The sequence below is a fragment of the Cynocephalus volans genome, chromosome 10 (genome assembly GCF_027409185.1).
Source record: "Cynocephalus volans isolate mCynVol1 chromosome 10, mCynVol1.pri, whole genome shotgun sequence".
In the NCBI taxonomy this organism is placed as follows: Eukaryota; Metazoa; Chordata; class Mammalia; order Dermoptera; family Cynocephalidae; genus Cynocephalus; species Cynocephalus volans.
In genome coordinates, this window is record NC_084469.1 from 816,008 (window position 1) to 840,419 (window position 24,412).

At 45.0% G+C, this 24,412-nt stretch overlaps 2 protein-coding genes across 2 annotated transcripts; one reads left to right on the forward strand and one right to left on the reverse strand.

The window, feature by feature from the left end:
• Positions 1-9,260: 9,260 nt before the first annotated feature.
• Positions 9,261-12,350, reverse strand: LOC134387036 (reticulophagy regulator 3-like). Its single transcript, XM_063109252.1, has 2 exons — positions 12,043-12,350; positions 9,261-9,323 (listed from the first exon to the last, which is right to left on the reverse strand). Exons 1-2 carry the CDS (start codon positions 12,279-12,281, stop codon positions 9,317-9,319), a joined length of 246 nt encoding a protein of 81 aa, XP_062965322.1. The 5' UTR covers positions 12,282-12,350; the 3' UTR covers positions 9,261-9,316.
• A 321-nt stretch (positions 12,351-12,671) lies between these two features.
• Positions 12,672-17,593, forward strand: LOC134389597 (tubulin gamma-1 chain-like). The gene is made up of 11 exons (XM_063113162.1): positions 12,672-12,720; positions 13,026-13,138; positions 13,343-13,510; positions 14,511-14,579; positions 15,047-15,126; positions 15,579-15,705; positions 15,941-16,027; positions 16,149-16,298; positions 16,751-16,903; positions 16,987-17,148; positions 17,336-17,593. The coding sequence occupies exons 1-11, from the start codon at positions 12,672-12,674 to the stop codon at positions 17,591-17,593; spliced, it is 1,416 nt and encodes a 471-aa protein (XP_062969232.1).
• Positions 17,594-24,412: the final 6,819 nt, after the last annotated feature.

Here is a 24,412-nt window from a genome sequence, read left to right on the forward strand (position 1 = left end):
AACCAGCTAGCCCAAGTTTAGAGTTCTTAATTGGCTTTTACTGTATTTGTTATTCTAGAACTGGGCAACACCTCGTTCTATAAAGTAGAATGAGTGTTCCAATGAGCTGAGCACAGGAGGTTGAATTTATAGACAGAAAAGGGATGGAAGAAGTAGAAACAGAAGACAAAAGACAGATTGGTTGTTTCAAAGTTACTTTTCTTGAAAAGGCTAAAGCAGAGGGAATTTCCTTACCTTGATGGCTAAAACTGGTATATTTAGAGATCTGGCTACTAACTCTCCTGATTCCTGAGAAAGTCAGATAAACAATTTGGTTTTGGCTTGGTGATATGGAACATTAGCAGGAGTGACTCCATTTTAGTTTGGTCTGTTGGGCCTAGTGCAGGAGCTCAGTCCAAACCTATAAATTTTATGGAACAGAACCCTTGTCCATTGCTGGTGGGAATGTAAAATGGTGCAGCTGCTGTGTTAAACAGTATGGAGATTCCTCAGAAAATTAGAGGGCTGGCCAGTTAGCTCAGTTGGTTAGAGCATGGTGTTATAATACCAAGGTCAAGGGTTCAGATCACCAAACCTGTCAGCTGGAAAAAAAAAAACCAAACAACCCGGGCTGGCCAGTTAGCTCACTTGGTTAGAGTGTGGTGCTAATAATCCCAACCTCAAGGGTTTAAGGATTTGCATCCCCACACCAGCCTGCCAGGGAAAAAAACCAAACCAAAACAAAACAGAATTACCATGTCTACTACTTCTGGGTATCTATCCAAAAGAATTGAAAGCAGGGACTCAAACAGATAATTGCACACCCATGTTCAAAGCAGCATCATCCACAATAGCCAGAAGGTGGAAGCAACCCGTGTCCATTAAGGGATGAATTGATAAACAAAATGGAGGAATCCTGAAGACAGTATGCTAAGTGAAAGAAGCCAGACACAAAAGGACAAATACTTTATGATGATGCTGCCTATGTAAGGGATCTAGAGCAGTCAGATTCATAGAGACAGAAAATAGAATGCTCATTGCCAGGGGCTGGGGGAGGAGGGAATGGGAAGTCACTGTTTAATGGGCACAGAGTTTCACTTTGGAAAGGTGAAACAGTTCTGGAGATGGATGGTGGAGATGGTACAGAACAATGCCACCGCATGTAAAATCATGCAACTGTATACTTACAACAAATGGTTAAAGCCGTAAATTTTATGTATACTCATATTGTAACGCAATAAACAAAAATAGAAATTTAAAAGAATAAAGTTGGCTTAAATCCAGGCCCTCAACCTAGCAGAGCCGCTCAGGTGACCCCGTTCACCTGGTCCAGCTCATCGACCTCGCCCCCGCCCCTCCCTCCCCAGCCCCGCCCCGCCCCTCCCCCCTCCCCAGCCCCGCCCCTCCCCGCCCCCACAGGTTGCGACCCTGCGGCCACCGCCGTCTCACCACGCAGGCACGGAGCGGTGGCCAGGATGGGGCGTGGCCTCATTCTGCGCCTGTGCTGAATTCCAGCCGCCACTGCTGTGGGATAAAATGATTCCCAGGTTGGGCTCCCTGGCCTGTTGGCCTAGTGGAGGCCGACACAGCACACGTGCAAACCGAGCACGCGCGTCAAAAGACGGAGAGAGCGCGCGCTCCCCACGTCCTGCGCGCCCGGCTGCCAGGCCTCCGTCTCAGTCGTGACTCCCGCAGGGCCGGGGCTGGCGTGCCCACGTCTGAAGAGCAATGCCCCGGGAGATCATCACGCTGCAGCTGGGCCAGTGCGGCAACCAGAGTGAGCAAGCGAGCCCTGAGCCCCTCCGGTCTCTGGGTCTGCCTCTTCCCGGTCCTACCCAAGAGCTCGGCATCCACTAGTCCCTCTTTCCCTTCCATGAGTCTCCTGCCCTACTGCGTATGATGACCCAGACCGAGAGCTGTGCCTCAGCCCTGGGCTGTGATGGCTCAGAGACCCAGGTGTCTTGGGTCCACCCTTGAGTGTGACAGCCTCTGAGCCTACAGCTGGGCTCCTCAGGCCTTAGGACTCAAGTAGACTCAGGTGTCTCCCCCTCTCTCCCAGTTGGGTTCGAGTTCTGGAAACAACTGTGCGCCGAACATGGTATCAGCCCCGAGGGCATCGTGGAGGAATTCGCCACCGAGGGCACTGACCGCAAGGACGTCTTTTACTACCAGGTGCCCCCAGCGACTTGTCCAGGGCCGGCCGTGGCCCGGGGTCCCTGAAGGGAAGGGCAGCGGCCTGGTATTGGGAAATCCGCTGGGCAAAAGGGCCAGGCGGCTCGCTTGAGGAGGGAGGGCCGGCAGGAGCCAGTGTTGGGAGGACTGAGGACTGGGCAGGTCCTAGCCGATTGGGCCCCTTCCCGGACTCCCCTTGACAGGCGGACGATGAGCACTACATCCCCCGGGCGGTGTTGCTGGACCTGGAGCCCCGGGTGATCCACTCCATCCTCAACTCCCCCTATGCCAAGCTGTACAACCCAGAGAACATCTACCTGTCCGAGCATGGAGGAGGAGCTGGCAACAACTGGGCCAGTGGATTCTCTCAGGTGTCCAGGGAACCATTCCAGAGACCCTTGGGTACTCCTGCCCCAGGCTCAAGCAATCTGTGAATTTGACCAGATCAGATTGAAAATAAATGAGTCAAAGAGATACCCTGACCAGAGGGACAGCCAGGGAGAGGTTTATGCAAGTTTCGAGCAAATCATTTGCAAAGTAGTATTTTGGAGTTGAGGGCTACATCTGAGGCTCTGCTTCAGGGTGGCAACCATGTCCCAGGGTAGAGCTCTTGGCGCTGAGAAGAGACACTCTACAGAACCTTTGACCTGACCCTCCCTTCCCATGTCACTATACAGGGTGAGAAAATCCATGAAGACATCTTTGACATTATAGACCGAGAAGCAGATGGAAGTGACAGTCTAGAGGTGAGGTTCTCCCTATAGGGGTGGGAGAGACTGAAGAGTGCTGGGGAAAAAGCAGGAGGTGGCCTGAACAGGTGATGTGATGGGGAACTGGTTGCCAAGGAAACCAACCCTGTGCTGTAAGAGTTGGAATTCACAGCTCCACCCCCACCTCTGAGGAGGTGGAGGGGTTAAATTGACCTCCAATGGCCAATGACTTAATCAATCATGCCTAAGTAATGTAGCCTCCATAAAACCCCAAAGGGGCTGAGTTCAGGGGGCTTCCAGGAAAGTGAACATCTACATGCCAGGAGGGTGGCCACCCCACCTCCATGGGGATGGAAGCTCCTGCACTGGGACCCATACAGACCTCACAGTATGTATTTCTTCACCTGGTGTTTATTTATATGCTTTAAAATGTCCTTTATAATTCACCAATAAACATCAGTGTTTTCCTGAGTTCTGTGAGTCATTCTAGCAATTTTTTTTTTTTTAAAGATGACCGGTAAGGGGATCTTAACCCTTGGCTTGGTGTTGTCAGCACCACACTCAGCCAGTGAGCCAACCGGCCCTCCCTATATAGGATCCGAACACGTGGCCTTGGGGCTATCAGCACTGCACTCTCCCGAGTGAGCCACGGGCCGGCCCTTCATTCTAGCAAATTAATTGGACCCTAGGAGGGTGTAATGGGAACTCCATAGCTTTTTGGTTCTGGAGAATATCTCTTTTCAGCACAAGGAACTCTACCCTGGGACACTGTTGCCACTCTAGAGCAGAACCCCATAGCTTTTTGTTTTATAGCCATTTGTCAGAGGCACATGCCACTTGCAGTTGCCATCGGAAGTGGAGGGCAGTCTTTTGGGACTGAGCCTTCAACCTGTGGGATCTGACGCTATCTTCAGGTACAGATGCTTTTTGACTTACAGTGGGGTTTCATCCTGGAAAAACCCATTATAATTTAAAAATATCCCAAGTCAAAACACATTGGGTTGTGTCCCAATAAACCCACCATGAAATTGAAAACTTGTGAGTCAAACCATCGTGCGTTGGGGACACTCTAGAGATAGTGCCAGAATTGAACTGAATCAGAGGACATCCAGCTGGTGTCTGTTGCAGAATTGGTTGCTTGCTTGTTGTGTGGAGAAAACCCCCCCCACACATCTAGTGTCAGAAGCGAGTTGTGAGAGTACTGTTAGAGAAACTGAGTTAGTTTCTTCCTGTATACACACAGGGCTTTGTGCTGTGTCACTCCATTGCTGGGGGAACAGGTTCTGGCCTGGGCTCCTACCTCCTGGAGAGACTGAATGACAGGTAAGCCTGTGTTTGGGAAGATGGCATTAACCCTGGTTCCCTGGGTAATGTCTTTCCTTTTAGTCACTTTTTCCTCTTGAGCTGGAAAGTCTGCCACTACCCCCTTTTGGGTCTTACGGACAGACCTACCCAAGGAACATCTTGGAAGAAATAACTTGGGGAACAGGGGATTTACTTAGGGAAGGGAAGGGATCTACAGATTTTCATGCTTGAGGCTTATCTTTTTTGGTTCTGAAGACTCAGTTCTGTCCTCACCACTTTTGCATAAGAGATTGGTGGCACTTGGAAAAGATTGGTCCCTGTTTTCCCTAGAAAATGGGCAGATGCGCATTGATGTACCTCGATGTACAGAGATGGGCGGTGATGGGGGCCCTTCCAATTCGCTGTGTGCCCTCCCCTTTTCCCCCTTTCTCACCCTCAGGTACCCCAAGAAGCTGGTGCACACGTACTCGGTGTTTCCCTACCAGGAAGACACGAGCGACGTGATGGTCCAGCCCTACAACTCACTCCTCATGCTCAAGAGGCTGACCCAGAACGCAGACTGTGTGGTGAGCAAAGGAAGAAGGAGGTGGGGGCTTTGGTCTGCCTCCCCTAGCCAGTGAGTCACATACACCCTGCCCTTCCCAAGCACCTGTCCACACAGAACAGAGGACCACAAAGTCATACCCTTCAATCCCTGTACAGCCAACTGCAAATTTAACACGGCCAAGGAAGGATAAGGGCTCTAGAGTTTCTTGCGCCCCAGCCCTGCTCCTTCCCCATCCCAACAGCAGCAAGTGGTGCGACTGCTGCTTTCCCCTGAGTACTCAAAAGAGCTGTCTAGGGAGGCAATCCAGACTGCCTGCAATCTACCCTTCCCCGAGCACGATCACTAACACAAATAGAAATTGGTGAAGGGAAAGGATATTAAGCTCTCCTAAGAAAGTTGGTTTTCCAAAGATGATGGCAATAAAAATACTGTTTCTCCAAGATGTGGACTATTTTGGTAGCCTATTATAACCCTCACCTTTCATTCTCATAAACTATACTTCAACTCAATTCAATGAACTTTTATTGAATGCCTTTATATGCCCAGGCCTTGTGGTAAGCAGCCCAGTTACAGAAAAGAATAAGACATGAACCTAACTCTCAAGTGTATTTCTGTGTGCGTGTGTGTGGGAGGGGTGTTTACAATTTAACATGACAAGGTAATAATGACAAAGAGGAGGACATCTAAACTGGGATTTGAAAGATAAACAGTAAGAAAACAGGGCCAAAGGGTGTGGGGAAGAGAGAGGACATTCAGATAGGGAGAAGAGCAAGCTAGCAAGTTATATTTAAGGGATTTTAAGCAGTTTGATAGAAATGAAATATAAAGAACAGAGGAAGGGGATCAGTATGGAAAGAGAAGCAGGAGTCAGATCATAAAGGGCTTTTTATGATAAAGGGTATTGGGATTTTATCCTGCAGATGAAGGTAAGCCAGTGAAGAGTTTTAATCAGGGTGTACTTTCTGGGTCATGATAGCTAAAATTGTGAGCATCTTCCTGAACAAGATTAATCCTGGTTCATAAATCAATTTTAGGCCCAGATGTATCCTTTTCTTGAACAAGCTGCTGCAAGAACTTCAGAGGAAGAAGAGTTTTTCTGTGTGGTATAAAATAACATTTCTTGAGAAAATAGTTTCTTCCAAAGAGATAAAAACTTAATGGAAAGATCACCTCAAAAAACCAGAGTTGCTTCTTCCAAGGTAACTAGACAATTACTTAGGGGTCTGACTATCAAATACCAAAAAATATTGATAAGTCCTCCTTTCCTGCCAGCCCTCAATACAAAATTCCTAAAGAGATAATATCAATCTCAGATTGATGTGTGTTAGATATGAGATCACATCAGATGTGCCATTTTATATAAGTAACTCGGAAGTCCACCAGTAAAAAAAACCTCTGCAACTATATGCAATGATAAAACAATCAAAGATAAAGTACTTTTGAGATTAATATAGGTAAGGGATAGGAGAAAATAAGGGAGGATTCCTCTGGGTTAGTTTAGTCCTGTAATGTCTATTCAAGGAAGCCAAAAAATTCATAAGCAGATGTAACAGTGTAGAAGTTTGATAAGACGACACATAAAACCTTGCCCAGCCACTATAATCAACCTGAGAACTTTCCAATTTAGTAAAACAACCACAAATACAGTCAATTTGGGGACTGCCATAGCCCATTACTTCTTCTATCCATTGTTGGCTCACAGTCTATTTTTTCTTAATGATATTTATTTTTTATTTCAAAGGCAAGCATGTTTATTGGAGAAAGTTTAGAAAATATAATAGCTAAAGAAGAAAGTAAAATAAAACTAGTACATTACTATCTGTCAAATAGCTTTGACAAAATAAAATTTTGTGAACCTGAATCTGACCAAGCCTTGATCCAACTACCAATTTACAGGAATACAGAGAACACGGGGACATGCTAAGCCACAGGGATGCAGTCAGCAAAATCCAGTCTGTAGGACACTTTACATGACAAAAGGGTTTCTTCAACAAAACACAGCAGAATCCCAATACATGGACTTTACTTGAATCCTAACCCAAACTTTTTTATAAAAACAAAGTATCATTTATAATATTTATAAGAGTGCACGTTTGAACACTGAGTAGAATCATTAATTTTTTCAAGTAATAATGGTAGTGTTTTTTTTAAGTCTATTTTTCAGAAACACATGCAGAAATACCTACAGATTAAATGATATGACACACAGGATTTGCCTCAAAACAAGAGGTAGAAAAGAACTGGGATACAGAAGACACAAAATCAGACATGGATAGATAAAATTTGAAGCTGACTGCATGGTGGGACAAAATATTATTCTGTCTACTTATGTATATGTTTTAAATTTTCTGTAATAAAGTTTAAAAAATGATTCATCATCCATACACATGCTGTAAAATGTGAACAGAGATTATTTCCTTCATTTAAAAAAATATTCACATAGGGCCAGCCCGTGGCTCACTTGGGAGAGTGTGGCTGATAACACCAAGGCCACAGGTTCGGATCCCTATATGGGGATGGCTGGTTAGCTCACTTGGGAGAGCGTGGTACTGACACCACCAAATCAAGGGTTAAGATCCGCTTACCGGTCATCTTTAAAAAAAATAAATAATTCACATATAAAAACACTGTGGAAGTATATGGCATACCTGGTTTAAAAACCTTTTTTCACTTGGTAATACATAGACATGTTTTCCCATACAACCAGAAAAGCATTAAAAGGTTTAAAATAACTGCAGTATACATATATACCACTAGTCTTTTAAACCTTTCCCTAATTAAACTGTTTCCTTCTTTTTTTCTTGGTTGCTGGTCAGTACAGGGATCCAAACTCTTGACCCTGGTGTTATAACACCGCACCCTAACCAACTGAGCTAAACTGCTAGCCCTCCAATTGTTGATGTAACAAAGAAAAGCTGAGCTATAGATCACTGAGCATAAATCTTTGTCCTTGTCTGTAATTAACCACTTTAAGTGGAATTACTGGGTCAAAAGGCATTAACTTTTTTTTATAACAGCTTATTTAGATACAGTTTGCATAACATAAAATTCACCTTTCTAAATTGTCTAATTCAAAAACAAAAACAAACAAAAATAAATAAATAGTCTAATTCAACAGTTTTTAGTACATTCACAGAGTTGTGCAACTATCAACATTATATAATTTTACAACATTTTTATTACCCTAAAAGAAACCAATACCCATTAGCAATTACTCCCCATTTCCTCCAGCCCTAGAAAAGGTATTCACTTTTTAAGTAGCTTAATATATGTTGGCAAATTACCTTCCAGAAAGGATGTCCCATTTATGTTCCTATCAGCTATATGCCTATTTTTCCGTATTTACCCCAGAATTAAGTATTATCATTTTTAAAAACTTAATAAGCAGAAATTAGTAACCCATTGCCATTTATATTTGAATTTTTTTATTACTAGTGATTGAAATTTTATATATTCATTGTTTCTGTTTTTTTTTCCTTTTGTAAACTGTCCATATGGTTTGTCAGGGGCTAAAATCTAATTACAAGTCTAAATAAAATATCCCTTGGAATAGAAAACTGGTGTTCACAAAGATAATGAGAAATCCCAGAGGTAACATAATCTTTTGGAGATTAACTATAATGTGGATACTCATTATTAGTACAGGTAAATTAGAGCTTGCTATAATTATAAATAAAGGAATGACCACATTTCTATTTTCAATCAAAGAAGATACTACTTCTAGGTTCCTTTGTTATTACAGAGTAGGCTTGTCTCAGTGGCACTTCAGAACAAAGCATCCCATCCTATAGGGACAAAAAGCCCATTATTGTATAGTACTTGTGACAGTCTGTTTAATGAGCCAGTTACTGGCAAATTAGAAGGAAAAAATTAACCCAACCTGTATAATGTAATGATAGTTGTTGCTTGCACAAAAGCAGAAATGAAACCAGCTAACTGCTAATGGAGAGAAACCACCCAACTTTACAATTAGGACAGATGGAATACTGAAGGCAAAGAGAGGCAAAGTAAGTGAAGGCATCCTTGGAAGTCTTTCTGGCTACGAAAATCAACAAGAAAAACCCTTCAAAGACTATCATTAGAAACACTGCTCAATAAATTTCATTTGAAATTTGATGTGTAGATTTTTTTTCACAGAACAAGTGTCTCTACTTACATAGGTCCTCCCTTTTGTTTCTTGTTCCTCACTATTGTTTTTTGCTCAAATTCTAACCTTTTAAGTCAGAATTGCTGTCTATCCTGAATCATTTCTCAGGTCTTTTTATTTTGGGGGGGTGGGGGAGGGAGGGAACACTTTTTTTGTGTGTGTGAAAAAAAAGATTCCACAATAACCCCCAAAAGTATAATACGGTTGACTCAGACTAGTGACTGTTAAAGCAGATCCCAACAGAGACCTCAAAAGGAAATCAGCTCGTGGACTACTCTTAAATCAATATCCCTAATTCAAAGACCACCCACCTAGAATCTCAGAAGCATAAACACTGGAAAGGAGCTCAGCAGTCATCTAGCCCTCTGTGAACCATGTACTCTTCGTAGAAGGAGGAGTGGAGGAGAGAGCTGGGAGGGAGTTCACACACATTTCCAGGGCTCATTTACCCTCCCCTTATCTCCTATAGTATGAATCAAACCAAAAAGTTACTCGAACTTGCTCTTTTCTGATCCTGTCAGGATATACTCTTGTTGCCTCTCATTTACAGATAGTATTGAGGCTAATGAAAATACAGGCTATTGGAAGGGAAGGCTTGACATTCCTATTATTATCCTAGAGATAATAACAGATCAGTGACCAGAAGAAATCTAAGCTGGAAGATCTCTGATATGGCTACCAGAATTTCTCTGGAACCTGAAAAAAAAAAAAAGTGAAAGCCCTGAAATACTACAGTGACAAGGTACCTACATTTATCTCTCTCTTACGTTTTTTGTTTGTTTGTTTTTTAAGATGTAAGAGGGCACATTCACAGGTACAGAAAAACTGTGACGGAGAATACAGAACACTGAATTCTGATGATTTTTTTGTACCCCTATTCAATCTTCTAATACCTCAAAATGCATAAAACACTTCAGTTAATAATGTGCCATTATTCAAAACAAGTAATGAAAGAAAAATTAAGTATTTCAGATTTGATTTTTCTGACCTGAACTAATGATCTTCCTCCCTTTCCTAAACATTTAAAATATCTGAGAACTAAACAGTCACTCTTCAACATTCCTAAGTGAAATGTCAACACTCATACTCAATTTATGACAGTACTGGAATGTGAAGCCTAATTTTCACTTTAAACCTCAAACTACCTTCCAAGGAAGCTCATTTCCCCCAAACAATTCTATGAACTCCACTGCCAGAATACTCTATTCTCTGGGGTATTAACACTGTCTGTACCCTTCATAGGTATCAGTCCTCTCCATAAATGGCACATTCAACTGTTCTTTCAGTCTTATGAGTCACACCCTCATTTTCTTATATCTCTCCCCCACCTCCTTGGTGTGATGGGAATGTAAAAAGAGTAACTGTGTTCTGGATACACAGCAGGCAAGCTACCAGGAAATGCCAGAGATAACCAATCACGACAATGCCTTAAGAGACCCAGAGTACAAAAGGGGGTTCTGAGTGAGAGTCTTAAACAGCATATTAATAAGCTTAAGTGAACACTGTTGGAGACCAGCAAATTAAAACTAACTGTAACATTTCAAGATGTGTCCCAGTCACAGCAGCTCCTTATGTGTAGACCACGACCCCACATTCTGCTTCAAACATCTCTCTCAGGCAAGGGGCATGTGAAAGGTCCCTCCTCAAAAATAACAACATACGTGCTAGCAAATCATTTGCATTAATAAATGTTTGGTTTAATATTCATTTAAGCCCTGATAACGTTTTTTTTTCCATCAGCCAGTCATCCTTTGATACAAACTGGCTTAATGAGGACCAACCTTCTTACTAGGGGTACAAATCTGACTGTGGGAAATGAAGTTTTGACTGGATAAACGCTCCTGAGTGAGGTTAAGGGTTTCTGACAGAGAGCAATGAGAGAGAAGTTGAAACCTGGGGGTCACAGAAGAAGCACTATCAAAAATGAGTGAAGAATGTAGTAGGAAAGTTTATCATCAAGTTTGCTAAAGACTTTGGAAGCAACAAAGGCCAGAGACTGCTCTGACACCTTTAACCCAGCTGTCCGTCAAACTTGGAGAGGATTAACTTAATAACTGAACACTATCTTCCGGTCAATGAACTTGGAACATTTGTTCTTCTCCAGCAAAATGAAAATCTTTCAGACAAAGGATAATGTGTGTTTTGATTTTAAAACCAAGAATTTTAATAGAAAAGCTATTTTTGGCAAAGACACATTAAAAAAAAACAAAAAAACCCACATACTTTGTTGTTTCAGGTTTATCCAGAATAGTCTCATTTCATTCAGCTGTAGAAGCCCCCTACAAGTCAATTTCCTTGGAACTTCCCCTGTTATGAATAAATCCAAACTAACTAAGCTTGGTAGATCCTCTGAAGACCTACGTGCACTTTAGATGATGACAACTGACAGGAGCAGCAGTTCCATTTTCACAGAGCATGACACATACAGATACTTAAAGCGTATTTATAGTGCCACTTTTCCAGTTCAGGAGCACACACTATTAGACATCGTCAATATCCTTGCCTATAAACTGTGGCTATGGATGCCTAATTCTTTGGAACAGGGAGGAGTGGCAATGGAGGCTTTGAAAAGGGTGAAATCTCACAATCTATTTCATAACTGTTCTTTAAAAGCTTATAATTTTTCAAGTTGCTGCTTTGGTGGCTCACACTGACACTCAAGACTTCACAAACTTCCTTGACTGATCGAGAGGTTACTTAACATGCTAATTCATGCTAATCGCTCAAGCTTGTTTTCTTATCACACCTATGGATACCTTTTCAACATCTCACGCCTCCACTCCAACAGTAACTACTAAAATCTCCGAAGGGAGTCTTCAAACCACACTTGGGCAGGCAAGAAAAGGAAGGTAATTGCCTTAAAGGGACACAGCTTTCCCTGGCTAAAAAGAGGGGCTCTCGCTCACTGAGAGCGGCTCAAGATGTTACCAGAAGCTCCTGCCCACAGATGTGCGGGACGTGGGTGCGGGCGCAGGTGAAGCAGGGAAGACAGCTGGAAGGCCCTGGGAAGAACTGGGGTGCCAAAGCCTGGAGGCAGGATGGAGGAAGGAGGTGAGGCAAAATTAGGCAGGTACAGGAAGGAGCCACTGCAGCTAAGAAAACAGAGCAGGCGAGAGGTAGAGCCCTAGAGAAACCTGACGAATCCACGCCTCGGACGGTTGCCACGGGTCCAGTTCTCTCACCAGAAAGCCGCGTTCAGCCCCAGGCACCACACGGCGCTCCTGGCTGGCCGCTCCCACACCAGGGCTGCCTGCACCCGACTCAGCAGAGGCTCGTAAGGCCCCAGCACCTCCACCAGGGCCCGCTGCGCCGCTTCAACCTGCTGGGCCCGCTCCCAGGAGCCTGACATGGCTCGGCGGCCCCTGAAAGTCGACCCTAAAGCAGGGCCTGGGGCCGCGGCCACCCTCTCAGCCTCCGCCATCTCCCCCCAGCAGCCACGACATCCGGGGCCGCCGCCAGTCACAATAACACCAACTGCGCAGATGCGTGGTCCGGCGGAGGAGGCCTCCTCTCCCACAGTGCGCTTGCGCACAGGCTCAAGCACGTGTCCACCCAGAGAAGGGGAAGGACGCGGCGCCAAAGAATGTACCCCGCGCCGAGCGAGGAGCCCGGGCTGGAGCCGCGCACGCGCAATCTGTATGACTGAAGCCAAATAAATAAGGAACTGCCATTGCCAGAACCCAGTTCTCATTGGAGAGGAGAAAGCTCGTGGGTGGAGCGGATTATTTGGCGCCTGCGTCTTACAGCGAGCGGGCAGGCTTGTGACGGCGTTGCTGGCGGGAGCAGCTTCAACGCCCGAGCCTGAGGAGCGATGCCGAGGGAAATCATCACCCTACAGTTGGGCCAGTGCGGCAATCAGAGTGAGCGAACCTCCGGCCCCTCCACTTAGCCGGGTTCCTTAGATTCAATGGGCTCTCGCTGTGAGATCCTGGACTCCATCTGTCCTTCCCAGAATTGTAGTTCTCCGAAAGGCGGGACATCCGTGACCCAGTGTCCAGTTGCCCAACCCGAGGGGTCCTTCCTTACCCAGTCGCTGGCATACAGGAGCGAGTCCTGGGGCTTCACTTCTTTTTCCTGGACCCAGGCGCTCCGCCCCCCAGTTCCTAATTGGAACCTGCCGAGGTCCAGATATCTTCTTTCTCCCCCGCCCGCCTCCTCCCCCCAGTTGGGTTCGAGTTCTGGAAACAACTGTGCGCCGAACATGGTATCAGCCCCGAGGGCATCGTGGAGGAATTCGCCACCGAGGGCACTGACCGCAAGGACGTCTTTTTCTACCAGGTGCCCCCAGCGACTTGTCCAGGGCCGGCCGTGGCCCGGGGGTCCCTGAAGGGAAGGGCAGCGGCCTGGTACTGGGAAATCCGCTGGGCAAAAGGGCCAGGCGGCTGGCTTGAGGAGGGAGGGCCGGCAGGAGCCAGTGTTGGGAGGACTGAGGACTGGGCAGGTCCTAGCCGATTGGGCCCCTTCCCGGACTCCCCTTGACAGGCGGACGATGAGCACTACATCCCCCGGGCCGTGTTGCTGGACCTGGAGCCCCGGGTGATCCACTCCATCCTCAACTCCCCCTATGCCAAGCTGTACAACCCAGAGAACATCTACCTGTCCGAGCATGGAGGAGGAGCTGGCAACAACTGGGCCAGTGGATTCTCCCAGGTCATTTGCTATTCCCTGGCAGGGCCCACAAGTCCCTGTGTGGCCGCAGGCCCTGTGACTTCTCAGAGAGATGAAACCAGATCAGGATGTATGAGAGCTGGAAGGAGAGAGACATGGCTGCAGGGAGTTAACTACATAATATTAAGAACCTGCACTAGCTGGTGCTGTGTGCCAGGCTATTCTAAGTGCTTTACATGTGTTAACTTATTTAAACCTCAGAGGTACTACAGGTTCACAGCCTCTTATCTGCCTTTCCAGAATCCAAAAAGCTCTGAAGCCAAAAGAGCAGCAAAACCAAATCTCAATGGAGACAGACTATTTTAGAGTTTCTGTCCATTTTATTGTTATTACTCATACCTTTCATTACAGAAATATTAATGTATTTGATTAATGCACCTCAGATCTCCTCTGGGGTTTTATTTAATATACATATATGTACCATATTATCTTTCTAAAATCTGAAATATTTTGAATTACAAAACATAACTGGCTCCAAGGATTTTAGATAAGGGTCTGTGGACCTCTATTATTACCTTCATTGTACAGAAGCGGAAACAGGCATAGAGAAATCAAGTAACGTGCCCAGAGGCACTCAGCTAAATGGGCTGCAGCTAATGTATGAACCCAGGTAGTCTGGGTATAGAGTGCTTGCTTTTAACCACTGTGCTGTACTGCCTCTCAATGTAGATTAAAAGCAGGGCAGGGGCCGGCCCATGGCTCACTCGGGAGAGAGTGGTGCTGACGACACCAAGGCCAAGGGTTCGGATCCCTGTATAGGGATGGCCGGTTAGCTCACTGGGAGAGTGTGGTGCTGACAACACCAAGTCAAGGGTTAAAATCCCCTTACCGGTCATCTTTTAAAAATAAAAGGCAGGGCACCTATGCTACAAAAAAGTACTTTCAGGTGCTATAAGGAGAATCAAGGGTGGCTATTCTGAGGTCAGGACCCTCATCACATGGTCCTATCCCACTCTGCCACCCCCCATGTCTGTCTGTACAGGGAGAGAAGATCCACGAAGACATTTTTGACATCATAGATCGGGAGGCAGATGGTAGTGACAGTCTAGAGGTAAGTGTCCCAGGAATGCTGGTGGGAGCTGACATAGGGAAGTCTTGGCAACACCCGTTAGAAGCTATCTATTCAGCACAAGACCCACCCATGTACCCTTTGCACTGTACAGAAGCTACTGGGCCTTGCTGGAGACAAGGCAGAGTCTCCTAAGCTGTACATGTAAAAGGACCGCAGGGGAAGGAAGGGCTCAGTAAGATAGGAGTCCAAGAAATTGCGGGGTGAAGGGCCAGCCTGTGGCTCACTTGGTAGAGTGTGGCGCTGATAACACCAAGGCTGCGGGTTCCGATCCCTAATAGGGATGGTTGGTTAGCTCACTTGGGAGAGCATGGTGTTGACAACACCAAGTCAAGGGTTAAGATCCCCTTACCAGTCATCTTTTAAAAAAAAAGAAATTGTGGGGGGGTGAGTCCAGTTTGAAATTCTGCTACTAGATACCTGGACACTGTTGCCCATTCTCCATGCAGGGCTTTGTGCTGTGTCACTCCATCGCTGGGGGGACAGGCTCTGGCCTGGGCTCCTATCTCTTAGAACGGCTGAATGACAGGTAAGTCTGTGTTTGGGGGACTAGGAGGAGACATGTCCTCCAACTTGGTTTCCCAAGTGACTGGGAGGCCCTGCAGATAAACATCCCTATGTGCTGGAGTAGGAAAGAGCCCTTCTAGTCTCTCCTATAGTGAAGAAAGTGAAGTTACAACAACTGAGAACCCAATCACACTCCTAGTGGTGGGAATTGGAGCCTAGGATCTGGGCCAGGTACGAAGGTCCAGGGAGTGTGGCCAGATTAGGAGCTGGAACTCTAGATCCTAAGATGTCTCTCTGCCCTTCTCCCTTGGGGGTTACAGAGTTCCAAAAGTCAAGTTTCCCTTCTCTACTGATCCTGTGACCCACCCAATTTCCCCTTCCAGATTTAGCTGCTTTCCAGACAGGTGTTGGGGAACCTCATGTTCACCAAGCTCCAGTCTGTTGCCCTGATCTTTTTCTCCCAACCCCCACCAGGTACCCCAAGAAGCTGGTGCAGACGTACTCAGTGTTTCCCAACCAGGATGAGATGAGCGACGTGGTGGTACAACCTTACAACTCACTCCTCACGCTCAAGAGGCTGACCCAGAACGCAGACTGTGTGGTGAGTCCTGGATGCTACCTTTCCCCACTCCCAGTGTCCCTGTCGACTTATTCATCTTCATGCATTTAAAAAGCCCATTCTGAGCCCTCCTTTGCCAGAGGCCTGTGCAAGTCCCTTTTAGATGGGACTCTCTGGCCATGAGGCTCAAAGGAAATTAAGCTTCAGAGCCTAAGTTCAGGCGGGTTTCCTATTTTCACTGTTCCCATAAATCTGCCACCCTCTTTTGTCCCCCCAGGTGGTGCTGGACAACACAGCCCTGAACCGGATCGCCACAGACCGCCTGCACATCCAGAACCCGTCCTTCTCCCAGATCAACCAGCTGGTGAGCACCCACTACCCACTCCTGGACTCCTTTGGACTGGACACCCTCCTTGCTGGAGGGCCATCTGGGGAAGGGAGGCTCATCCAGGCCAAAGCCTATGAAGTGACACCCCGGCCCCCAGGTGTCCACCATCATGTCGGCCAGCACGACCACCCTGCGCTACCCTGGATACATGAACAACGACCTCATCGGCCTCATTGCCTCGCTCATTCCCACACCCCGGCTCCACTTCCTCATGACCGGCTACACCCCCCTCACCACGGACCAGTCAGTAAGAGCAACCCTCAGTGGCCCAGGCCAGGCTGGCCCTGGACCTGGCAGGCCCCAACCTAGTCTCTCTCTTCCCCCCACTACCCCAGGAGCTGCCCTCTGCAGCTCCCAGAGGCTCTGCGCTCAGGCACAGATCTACAGCTTTCTTGCTGACATGCTCTCTGTCTTCCCATCTTCCTGTCTTCCCTCTGCCTTTGGCTCCTGCAGGGCTTGGGTTGTATGGAGTTGGGTTTTGCTACTGCACAAGGGCACGAGTTTGCTGAGCGGAGGAGGGCGAAGACCGTAATCCTGTGGCAGAGACTCAGTACAGACCTGAATCTAAAGACATTCCCCACAGAGACCCTCCTACCCCGAGTCTGACGGGAACATGTGTTGACCGCTGTTCTCTGTCCATGAATCAATGGACTGTGCCCTGAGTGCTGGCCTGGTCCCTGTGACCCACTGTCCCATCAGGTGGCTAGCGTAAGGAAGACCACGGTCCTAGATGTCATGAGGCGGCTGCTACAGCCCAAGAACGTGATGGTGTCCGCAGGCCGGGACCGCCAGACCAACCACTGCTACATTGCCATCCTCAACATCATCCAGGGAGAGGTGGACCCCACCCAGGTGGGTGAGGCCCCTCAATTCTACCCCCTGAACCTGCAGGGCTAGAGGAGAGGCTACCATCACCATTCCTGTGCCCACCCCAGGTCCACAAGAGCCTGCAGAGGATCCGGGAACGGAAGTTGGCCAATTTCATCCCCTGGGGCCCAGCCAGCATCCAGGTGGCCCTGTCCAGGAAGTCTCCCTACCTGCCCTCAGCCCACCGTGTTAGCGGTCTGATGATGGCCAACCACACCAGCATCTCCTCGGTGAGTCTCGTATTTTGCACCTCTTTTCCCCTAATTGGTTTCCTGATTGTGACTCACCTCTCTCCATCCCAGTTGCCCCTGCTTCCAGCTTTTTTGCTGTAGTACAGCCCAGCCTTGATTTCCTGGCTCTCTGGGCCACATTGTTTCTCAAAATTCTTTGTCACCCTTGCTTTCTGTTTACCCCAAGCTCTTTGAAAGGACCTGTCGTCAGTACGACAAGCTGAGGAAGCGGGAGGCATTCCTGGAGCAGTTCCGCAAGGAGGACATGTTCAAGGACAACTTTAATGAGATGGACACGTCCAGGGAGATTGTGCAGCAACTCATTGATGAGTACCATGCAGCCACACGGCCAGACTACATCTCCTGGGGCACCCAGGAGCAGTGGGTCCCCCAGGACAAGGACCCTCATCTGCCTTATTGGTTGGGCCAGGCCCCATCTGACTGACCACCCCCTCAGAGCACAGATCAGGGACCTCACACGTCTCTTTCTCATACACACACGTACACACATTCTCTGTTGGCCTGGGGACATGTTTACTTCTCCTCTTATGAGACTATCTTTAATAAAGCAGTGGACATAAATGAAGTCACTGGTCTCTTTGAAGGCTTTAGAAACCGGGCAAGGGGATGCCTGTTCTTTTACCATCACTCTGATGGAGTCCCTCCCCATTTCTAGCATCTTCAACTCTGAGCAAACGGTCTCCCCCAGATTTTCCTTCTGCCTAATTTTGGAGAACACAGGTGGGGTTTGACCTACCTGAAATTCCTTTCCAGGGTGAATAGGCCCACAGATATTACCTTGTTCTCTGTCTGGCCCCCTTTGGATCCCAGTTGCCTCTCACAAGTCACTATATTAGGTGAACATTCCACCCGTTTCATGTTCCCACATCAGAGAGTCCTGTTGATTACAAAACCTGTGGGCCTGAGGCCACCACCCCTACCACTAGGCCCTGGGCAAGCAATGGAATCAGACCAGCTACCTTTAAGCTTCTTGCAAACAGGGTGGTGCTGGAAAGACAGTCCAGGAGATCCACTAGTTTCAGGCAGCTGGAGTCTAGGAACATCAAGTCAAGAGGACAAATTTATTCTTTTATTTTATTGTTTCCATTTAATGTATGTTTGTTTGTTTGTTTATTTATTTATGATTCTTTGAAAAGAATAACAAAGTTTGCAAACCTTTATCTAGACTGACCAAGAAAAAAAGAGAGAAGACAGAAATTACTGAGATCAGAAATAAAAGCAAGGGGCTGGCCCGTGGCTCACTCGGGAGAGTGCGGTGCTGATAACACCAAGGCCATGGGTTCGGATCCGATATGTAGGGATGGCCGGTTCGCTCACGGGCTGAGCGTGGTGCTGACAACACCAAGTCAAGGGTTAAGATCCCCTTACCGGTCATCTTAAAAAAAAAAAAAAAAAGTAAATGCTATGTAAATAGTTGTTATACTGTATTGATTAGGGGATAAAGACAAGAAAAAAGTCTGTATACTTTCGGTACAGACAAAAGTTTTTTTCAAATATTTTTGATCTGTGGTTGGTTGCCTCTCCAGATGTGGAACCCACAAATATGGAGGGCCGACTATATAGAAAGAGATAAAGATCGAGATATATAGAGAGATGGAAAGAAGACTGAAAACAAGTATAATAAAATATTAATAGGAGTTACATTTGGCCAGTGGTATTATATGTATGTTTTTCTATATTTTCCAAATGGTCTGTGATGGATATATTTTACTTTGATAACCAGAAAAAATAAATTTTAAGCGTAAATGAGTAGAAGTGTAAACAGGAAGAGCAACCAGAGGTAAAGAGCCCACACATGGATAATGCCAATAAAATAGATATGAAAAACAGATGCCAATAACAGAACAGAAGAAGAAACCTATGGTGTTATTCCACCAAGATCAAGGGTTCGGATCCCCGTGCCAGCCAGCCACCAAAAAAACAGAAGAAGAAGCAACCTAATTGCTTGGGGGTGGATACATCTTATTTCTCACGGATTCTTACCCTCTATCTGAAAACTATGGGAGACATGCGAGTTTAGGATTATTTCAAAATCAAGTGGATATATTTGATTCAAGTTTAGAATTCCATAAGAATAGCAAGCAAGGAAAGAAGCTCACTATTTTTCATATTATGGACAAGAAAAAAGTTAACATCCTAAATTAACTTTTTATAATATATTGCATTAGTATACAATTAACATACAATATATATACAGCCCTGCACTGCTTAACGAAAGATCAATTCTGAGAGATGTGTCATTAGGCAATTTTGTCACTGTATGGACATCATGGAGTGTATTTACACAAACCTAGAAGGTATAGCCTAATTCACACCTAGGCTATGTGGAATAACCTACTGCTCCCAGGCTACACACCTATGCAGCATGTTACTGTATCAAATACTGTAGGCAATTGTAACACAATGGTAAGTATTTGTGTATCTAAACATACCTAAACATGAACAAGGTAATGCTTTGTACTACTGTGAAGGTTCCGATGTCACTAGGCGATAGGAATGTTTCAGCTCCATGATAATCTATGGCACTATCATTGAGTATGTGGTCTATTGTGGGCCAAAACGTCATTGTGAGGCACATGACTGCATTTATAATGTTTATAATATTTACAATTAATATACAATATCTCTATATTAATATACAATATAAACGGATATGAAAAATTTTAACAAAACTATTAAAGTGATGGATAGTTAAATACTTAAAAAGCTAGAGAGGGATTGCTGAAAGTATATAATTTTTGCATGTCATCATGTTTTATTCTTGTGGTTTTTCAAATTAAATAAAATGTCTCAAGTTGTTCAATTTTAAGTGCTATATGTATACAAAACAATATTGAAAATACAAATCCATATTGAAAATATTGCTGAGCATTGCCTGTACATCAAGCACTGTTCTAAGCACTCTGCATATACCAGTAGAGCTCATTTAATTTCCACAACCACCGTACGGACAGGCGCTGCTATATCCCAGTTTTTACAAAGAGGAAACTGACACTGAGAGGAAAGTGAGACTCAGGGTCACACAGAGAGTCAGTGGTCGAGGTAGGTTTCTCAGCTTTCCTAGAAAGAGAAAACTTAGGAGGAGTCACGATAACTGCCAAATATTGATGGGCTGTCAATTGCAAGAGGTGGGGGGACGTATTCTGTGACACTCTAGGTACAGATATCGAACCCTGGACCTTGGTATTATCAGCACCACGCTCTAACCAACTGAGCTAACCTGCCGGTCTATCAATTTGCAAACTGTTTCAAGATGTTCTTGATTCATAAAGCCCGTCCTTGGGATCCCAACCCAATGCTAACAACTCCCGATGGTTGTTAGCAGAAATGAAGATACTTCTTAACAGACAGGCAGTCAGAAGATTGAAAACCCAAGTTTAATTCTTCCCTACTTGTTCTCCATACACACAAAAGATTGCATAGGATTTAGGAACAAAAGCTGGTCAACCAGCCAGGTTCTATTGTCACCTGTCTACCTAGCTCAGGCGGCAGGCTCATCATGACCAAGCCAGGCAACCACTCCTCCCTGACAGTGACACAGGTCCCTCCCCTTGCTAACTCCCACCTACGGGTCTAGCCCAGACCTTATACACCTTCCCCTATGGCCATCCAGGCCAGCCAGGTGACTTTGTCAACTTGAAACAGTGGATGAAAAGGACTTCCACTAGGTCTGCTAGGCCACACCTTCTCTGTTGCCTGCTTTTCCTTTCTTGACTGTCTGTCTGTCTGTCTGTCTGTCTGTCTGTCTCTCTCTCTCTCACACACACACACACACACACGCACGTGCGCGCGCATGCACCAGCTGTCAGCAGAAGAGCCAGCATCAGCATTTTGAGGCTTCTCTGGAGAAGATTTTCTGGAGCACATCTTTAGGGAAGACTCTGCTGAGCTCAGTGACAATTGCCACCCAGCCACTGACCAGATTACATTTCCTGGGTCACTTTGACCTTCTCAAAGGCCATAGTGACCAATGAGCTGACACCCTACTCTAACCCTCTCTACCTCAACAAAACAAAAACAGGCTTGTGCCAAAATCAAAGCTAAGTAGGGCCGGCCCATGGCTCACTTGAGAGAGTGTGGTACTGATAACCCCAGGGCCACAGGTTCGGATCCCTATGTGGGGATGGCTGGTTAGCTCAATTGGGAGAGTGTGGTGCTGACAATACCAAGTCAAGGGTTAAGATCCCCTTACTGGTCATCTTTAAGAAAACAAACAAACAAACAAACAAAAAACAACAAATAAACCAAAATCAAGGCTAAGTGCTCATCACATGCACCAGGCTTCTCCAACCTAGGTCAAAAATGAGTGTGTATTTCTCACAAAGACTCACCATGAACACAATCAAGGACATATGGACTCTGGATATAGGGAAAGATCTCCCTGCCTTTCCACAGAAGAGGGATTTCTTCCACTCTAGCCTTTCCCAACCATGGGAGAGCCAACCAAGGTGGCTTCCTCTCACCACAAATATGAACCAACCATTCCTACAGGTAGAGCATTAGCAAGAAAAACAAAACTCTAGGGTACCAAAAAACTAAAACTCTTCCAGACCTGCTGCTTTTTTTTTTTTTTTTTTTTTTTGGCAGCTGGCCAGTACGGGGATCTGAACCTGTGACGTTATAAGGCTGCACTCTAACCAACTGAGCTAACTAGCTAGCCCCAAAACTCTTAAGAAAGACCTCAGAGCCAATTTTTGATGCTGTGGACTGTCATCTGAGTTTCTAATTCTGTGAGTAACCTGTCACCAATGTTTTATTCCAACATTCAGCGCAATTTTGGCCTCTGATTATGTTTTCAAGCAATGCAATGTAATTAAAAGTTATCATAACCTACCTCTCAGAATGTTGTTACTAACTAGATCTGTGATCTTGGGCAGGTCATTTCCAGTCCCTGAGCCTCAGTTTCCTCATTCATTCACTCAACAAATATTTATTGAGAAGCTAGTAAGTTCCAGGTACTGTGCTAAGTGCTGCAGACAACAGAGATATGCAAGATATGATCCAGTTGAAGAATTTCTCACTGTATTGTTTATGTGTTAATGTAAATAACTCATCAGGTCACTGTGTGATTAGGGCTCTAATGAAAGTCAGACAAGGTACTGGGAGGAGAGCACCTGTGTCTGGGACATTAGGGTCTGAAAAATAAAGGACTCGACTTCTAGACAAGTCTGTTACTCTAAGATTGTAACGCATTCCAGAAGGACACAGAGGCCATTTGACATTCTGCTTCAGAGAAATGTACATAACGCAGGTCCTCCACAGGTGCAGTTAAGAAGGAGTTCACCATTGGCGGCTCACCATTTGTCACCAACACCACTCTTTCAAATTGAATAGAAGCCAGATTCTCATTATCAGACTTTATATTATCCAATTCTAACATTTGATAATATCAAGGCTCTTCCAATTCGAAGGGCAGAAACACATTACAGCATATTCTTATGCCATACACATAGTTAACCAACTGATGTAGCAGACACATCACTTAGGAAGGAAAAAGACCAAACCCAGACACACCTAAAATGAATCCATCGTAAGATTTTCTTTCAAATAAAACCAGAAATAAAACCTTATTGATTGTATTGCCAGGAACTCAATAGTCACCCTAAGATGCTATTAAACCACAGTCTGCTCATTGTGGCTTACAATTAACTCAAGCACCAGCTAACACTATCTAAGTCTTTAAGTACTGAAAGAAACAGGGTTATGAATTCCTAAAAGGTCAATATCAATCTTTGCAAGTTGTTATTTTATTTTTCTGCTTATCTGTATTTTCTATATTTACTACAATAAATATATTTTGATGCTGTAATGTTTAAAACCTGGTAGGGGTTATTATTTTACAAAGAATAAACTGTGTCCTCCTCTATTAAAATATTTATTAGTTTTTTCTTATCTTCCCAAGGTAGTGTGAGGAATCTGATACTGCCACATCCAGACTGGTTGGGAAGTCAATACCATGCATAACTCACTGCTTAGATTTCTATTTTATCTTGAAGTATAAGTCCAGGTAGAATACTAGGTTTCGCCATTCCATTTTCAATTCTTCATCATATATATCTGTATATACGTTTAGTCATCATCAAAAATTTTAGTGTTAAAAAGACATCTCAGGACTAGCTGGTCAGCTCACTTGGGAGAGCCTAGTGCTGATAACACCAAGGTCAAGGGTTCAGATCCCTGTACTGGCCAGCTGCCAATAAAAAAAAAGACCTCTCAATGGTTGCACAATCGAAATGTATTTAATGCCACTTAACTGTACACTTTAAAATGGTTAAAATGATAACTTTTGTGTTATGTACATATACAAGTTTTTTAAAATAGTTTTTCAAAATTTTCAACCAAGAAATGCAATGTACTTATTATGTATGTGGACCTTGAATCTCATAACCTTGCTAAACCCACTTATTAGTTCTGTAGCTATTTTTCTTTTTTCCTTCTTTTTTTTTTTTTTTTTTTGGTATATTCTTTGGGATTTTCCATGTACAATCATGTCTCCTGTAAATTAAACAGTTTTATTTCTTCCTTTCAAAAAATTTTTTTAAAAAGATATCTCCACATTAACAAAGCAAAGGTTACCAGAGTATAAATCTTTTCTCTGTACTATCAAATGCTTCTAGATAGGCTATGGAGGTGGGACCATGTCACACAGATAGGATTATTTAGATTATCTAGATTAGGGAAGACAGGATTAAAGTCACTTTGATTCCAACACGTGAGAACAGTTTGAGAACAACTTTGCTTCAACATGTGATTAACAGAAAAACACCCTGAGCCATGTGCCATTCCTGAGCCATGGAGGAACTATGGCAGAGGGACGTCAGGAAGTGCACCCAGGTTTGTTTCCAGGGTTCCTTGGTTTATTTAATATGAGCACAGGGTGATTCAGCTAGGGAGGATTGCTCCAACCTGTTTGGTCTTGGTCCATCCGGAAAACTCACTAGCTGACTTGCTTCTATCACTCATTTACAAATGGACTTGAAGCAAGCAAGGGAAGAAATTCTGACAGTTCTCACTACGGTATCCTCAGAAAAGTCATAGGCCCATCCAGACAGCTTCCACAAAGAGATTGTCTGAGACCTGCTGAGCCCTTGGGGCAATAGCCAAAGTTTTAGGCTGAACAGGTAAGGAGACAGAGGGGCAGGCAGGCTATGGTTAACAAAACAAGACATCCAGAACAAAGAGAAACCATTAAAAACTGCCAAAAGGACTTAAAATGTCCTAGATGCGCTAAAAAGCCTGGATC